Source organism: Octopus bimaculoides, chromosome 26 (assembly GCF_001194135.2).
Source record: "Octopus bimaculoides isolate UCB-OBI-ISO-001 chromosome 26, ASM119413v2, whole genome shotgun sequence".
Taxonomy (NCBI): domain Eukaryota; kingdom Metazoa; phylum Mollusca; class Cephalopoda; order Octopoda; family Octopodidae; genus Octopus; species Octopus bimaculoides.
In genome coordinates, this window is record NC_069006.1 from 11,689,049 (window position 1) to 11,694,579 (window position 5,531).

Below are 5,531 nucleotides of genomic sequence, written 5' to 3' on the forward strand. Positions count from 1 at the left end.
CCATAATTAGACAATATCCTTTCAACACCAATCTAACAGGATAAAATGCCTGTGATGGCAAGACATTGTCCGATCTGTAACCATTTCCCTCCACCACCATTACCCAAACTTCAAGCACCTCCTCCAGCGTTTGGTTGTTCAACCAATAAATGCCTCTTGGGAAAAAAATCACTTTTTCCTCAATGTCAATGTTTGCAACTTAACGCAAAAAATATTCAAAGAGATGTACAACGTAAAAAATGGTAGAACCTATTAAAACCATTGCTGAGCATTTAATACCCGAGCAACGCCGGGTACTCCTGCTAGTTATTATTATTATTATTATTATTATCATGATTAAGGCAGCGAGCTGGCAGAATCTTTAGCATAATGGACAAAATGCTTAGTGGTATTTCACTCATTGCTACGTTCTGAGTTCAAATCCCACCATGGTCGACTTTGCCTTTCATCCTTTCAGGGTCAAGGAAATAAGTACCAGTTACGCACTGGGGTTAATGTAATTGACTAGACCCCTTCCCCAAAAATTTCGGATCCTGTGCCTACAGTAGAAAGCATTATTATTATTATTATTATTATTATTGTTAAAGCGTTGAACCAGCAGAATTCTTAGTGCATCGGATAAAATGCTGACCAACATTTCTTCCAACTCATTGTTCTGAGTTCAAAACCTGCTAAGACCAACATTGCCTCTCGTCTTCCTGGGGTCAATAACATAAATACAAGTTGAGTATAGGGGTTGATGTAATCGACTTGCATGCTCCCATCAAAATGCTGGCCTTGTGCATAAATTTGAAACGATTATTATTGTTGTTATTGTAAGCCAGTGAAGAAAGTGTGTATGTGGTCATTGGCCTGCTAGAAATATCAGCCAGATCTTTTTCAAATCATGCTTCACCATCTTTAAACAAAAATCAACACATTAGATGATGTAGTCCTTGATGCACCATGTCTCAATAAGAGACAGGATGATCATTGTAGGAACACTTCTGATCTTAGTTCTGCTGGATCAGAACAGCAGCGGGGAAGGACACTTGATGGTGTTGTCTTTGATACAATATGTCATCATTATCATCATTATCATCATCATCATCATCATCATCATCGTTTAACATCCACTTTCCATGCTAGCATGGGTTGGACGATTTGACTGAGGACTGGCAAACCAGATGGCTGCACCAGGCTCCAATCTGATCTGGCAAGGTTTCTACAGCTGGATGCCCTTCCTAATGCCAACCACTCAGAGAGTGTAGTGGGTGCTTTTACGTGTCACCGGCATGAGGGCCAGTCATGCAATACTGGCAACGACCAAGTTGGAACATCTTTGATCATTTGTCTGTTGGATCACAATAATAACAACAACATTTATCAGAATGAGAGGCTGCAAAGACCTGTTAGACTCACAGTACAGGCCACCTAGCTGTAAACAGGTACCATTTTAAAGAAGTAGAATATAACTCTAGTTTGTGGCCCCAACTAGATGATCTGCTCAATCTGTCCAGTATCATCATCATCATCATCAACATTATCGTCATCCTTTAATGTTCATTTTCCATGCTGTCATGGGTTGGACGGCTTGACCAGAGCTGGGAAGCAGAAGAGCTGCACCAGATTCCAGTTTAATTTGGTGTGGTTTCTCTTCTCTCCATTTTCCAACCTTGCTGCTGACACTACAATAAAAGCACCCATCCTACACTCTGTAAAGTGGTTGGCATTAGGAAGGGCACCCAGCCATGGAAACCATGTGAAAGCTGAGACACTGGGGCAGATGTGGTCCTCTGATTCATTGGATCCTGTTGACCTCTCCAACCCATGCCAGCAAAGGCTGGAGTATAAGATGATGATGATGATGATAATTCTGTAATTCTCTTTCTCTCTTCCTATATTTCAGGCCATGGTTTATGTAACAACATCAGTAGGGCTGTGAGTGTTGCCATAGCTACAGACAATGCTGCCAGAATAGCCAGGGAGTGTATGACGTTGTTTAAAGCCCTTCATCTACCTGTGAACTCCCTACGAGGGGTAAGTCCACATCTCTCTCCCTCTCTCTCTTTCTCTCTCTCCATCTGTCCATGATGCTTTCTCTCTCTTTCTCTGTGTCCATGACTCTTTCTCTCACTCTCTCTCCATCTGACCATGATGCTTTCTCTCTCTCTCTCTCTCTCTCTCTCTCTCTCTCCCTCCTATCCTTGATTCTTTCTCTCTCTTTCTCAAACTACATTTCCTTTCTATTGTCTGTATTCTCTTTGATAATGTGTCATTAAGTATTCAGGGTTGTTTGGATATTTCACATCCATTTTCAAAGCATGTCTGATACAGTATTGGTACACACAACCTTTGACCTATATGTGAGCCAAGGATTATCATCATCATCACCACCACCACCACCACCACCATCATCATCATCATCGTTATTTTCACATCCACTTATCCATTCTTGCATGGGTTGGACAGAGTTTTTTGAAGCAGATTATCTGTGGCTGAATGCACTTCTTGTCACACACACACACATGCACACACACACACACACACACACGCACACACACACACATGGGTGTATACGTTGAAAGTTCAACCAACCCTCCAACTCACATTTGCAAAACATTGGGAAGTCTGAACTAAAAATGTCTTTTTTGCTTTGTTGGTGACTGGCTTGAATTCTCTCAAGAAGATCTTAAATAAAACTCAAACAAAAATCATACATACACTCATTATCATCATCATCATCGTTTAACATCACATTTTCCATGCTGGTATGGGTTGGACGGTTGAATAGGAACTGACAAGCCAAGGGACTATACCAGGCTGCAATGTCTGCTTTGACATTGTTTCTACAGCCGGATACCCTTCCTAATGCCAGCCACTTCACAGATTGTACTAGATGCTTTTTTCATGGCACCAGCACTGGTGAGGTTACCAAGTACTCGCAGGACAAGACCTCTCAACTGAGTGGGGCATAGTCTTGAGGGATGTGAAAGTTTGAAGATGTGAATAGACAACTGCTCCTTATGGAAACATGAAATCAAGATACAAGGTGAATATGAGAAAGAGAAATAAGACAAAAGAACGTATGACAGGCTTCTTTCAGTTTCCATCTACCAGATCCACTCACAAGGCTTTGGTTGGCTTGGGGCTACAGTAGAAAACACTTGCCCAAAGTGGTTCATCATGGGACTGAACCCAAAACCACGTGGCTGAAAAATAAACCTCTTAACCATGGTGTCTTGCCTGTGTCTTTGAAAAAAGTTTTGCATTTAAATTGTGGGGTGACTTGTACATAAATATCTATACAATATATAATATTGATATATGTGGCATTAAATTTAGTTATGGCTGTAAGCTAGCAGAATTGTTAGCACGCCAGGCAGAATGCTTAGCAGTATTTCATCCATCTTTGCATTCAGAGTTCAAATTCTGCCAAGGTTGATTTTAACCTTTCATCCTTTTGGTGGTCGCTAAAATAAGTACCAGTTGAGCTCTGGCCGATGTAATTGACTTACCTACTCCCCACCACCACCGAATTGCTGACCTTGTGTCAAAATCAATATCAAATTTAGTTAAATGAGCAGAGAAAGTGTAGGGTTATGAGGTCCATTAAATTTTGTTTCACTGAGGACTGTTCATCCCCTCTTGTGTTGGTGCCACAAGAAAATGCATGCCCCTCGTACACAGTGTAAAGTGGTTGGTATTAGGAAAGAACATATCCAGCCATAGAGACCAAGTCCATGCTTGAGCACCTAGTCTTTGGGAGTTGCAGTAAGCTGTCAATGGGAGGTGACTTGGACAGTGAAGACTCATCCAACCCTTGCCAGCATGGAAAAACGATTGTAAAAATGATGATGATGATGGTGGTGTTGACATGGCGGTGATGATGATGATGACGATGATGATGATGATGGTGGGCTGGTAATGATGATAGGAAAATGATGGTGACGACTGTGATGATGTTGTTGATGGTGGTGGTGATGGTGATGATATATTTGTTATTTCTAAGTTGTGAAATAATTTTTTTGCTTTGTTTTGTTGTTGGTTTTTTTTCAACTTCCAGTATACTTGTCACCTAGGTTGGCATTACCATCCAACGTCTTGAAGACATGGCACCAGCTAGACACCACACTGGTGACTCTACAAAGACCTCAAGTATTCTCCAGTTCACCAAAGCGATGCCAACCCCAGATCAGAAAGAGCAGCAGCAGACGCAGAATGGAAATGAGACGCCATCCGAAGTTGATGACAATGACTTCACAATCATGAGACCAGTTCCTGTCAAACAGTTTGGAACTCTTAACTTCAAAGAAGAATTGCTGAGGTTAGTAGTCGTAGTAGTGCTAGTAGCAGTAGTTGTAGTAGTAGTAGTAGTAGTGGCAGTAGCTGCAGCAGCAGCCTAGCAACACCAGCAGTAATGATAATAGTAGCAGTGGCAGCAGTAGAAGTGTTGTTGTTGTTGTTGTTGGTGGTGGTGGTGGTGGTGGTGGTGGTCACACACACACACATCTGATATTTTCTATTTTTCTTTTAGGCAATATCACAGCAGCCAGTTACCTCCCTTGCCCAGGTTGCCCAGCCAGTTGAGTCCCACCAGAATGAACCAGATGAAACCAGCTGTGACAGGTGAACCAGAAGATTTCCTTCCATCACCTTCCCAGGTATCTACCAACAACTTATTTCTTTGGTTAAATGTCTCAGTATCTGAGATAATGACCTGTTAATAAAACTATATTTTCTTTCCTTTTTTTTTATATCCTTTAACAATATCATTATTGTGAACGTTTGGAATATTTATGTCGCTATATATCATATTTACATTGTGTGCTGTACTTTTATGGACTCTCCTGTCATATACGATAAATGAGGGTTCTGCAATGTTTTTCTCAACAATCTGCACATGTCATTGGTTTATAGTGATCAAATGTTTGTGTTGTACAGTAGTTCACTCGCTCCATCAAATCAGCGTTGCTTGTACAGGTACATGGTGTGCCATGTGTCAGATGTCAGTGATCGCAGAGCAACGTGAAATGAAGTGTTCTGCTCAAGAACACAACATGTTGCCCAGTCATGGAATTGAAACCATGATCTTGCGATTATGATCATAACATTCTAACCTCTAGGTCACGTGCCCTCACTGAGTATATTTACAATACACACACATAGGGGCAGGCATGGCTGTGTAGTTAAGAATCTTGATTTGCAGCCATATGGTTTGAGGTTCAGTCCTACTGTGTGGCACCTTGGGCAAGGGTATTCTGCTATAACCCTGGGTCAACCAATGCCTTCTGAGTGAATTTTGATCAATAGAAACTGTGTGGAAGTCTGTCATATATTTATGTGTGTTTGTGCTTGTGTGTAACCTTCCACTGCTTCACAACTGGTATTGGTTTGTTTATGTCCCTGTAATGTAGCAGTTTGACAAAAGAGACCGATAAAATAAGTACCAAACTTAAAAATAAGTATGGCTAAACCCTTTAAGGCAGTGCTCCAGCATGGCTGCAATTCAATGACTGCAAAAAGTAAAAGGCAAAAGTTGTATATATATA

General features: G+C 41.2%; 1 protein-coding gene across 1 annotated transcript in view; it reads left to right on the plus strand.

Moving 5' to 3' along the window:
• Window positions 1-5,531, plus strand: part of LOC106877472 (DNA repair protein Rev1) — a 37,626-nt gene that overhangs the window by 22,918 nt on the left and 9,177 nt on the right. The window contains exons 12-14 of the mRNA XM_052976909.1: window positions 1,889-2,019; window positions 4,062-4,306; window positions 4,517-4,643. Coding sequence (XP_052832869.1) covers window positions 1,889-2,019; window positions 4,062-4,306; window positions 4,517-4,643 — 503 coding nt within the window. The remainder of the gene's footprint in view (window positions 1-1,888; window positions 2,020-4,061; window positions 4,307-4,516; window positions 4,644-5,531) is intronic.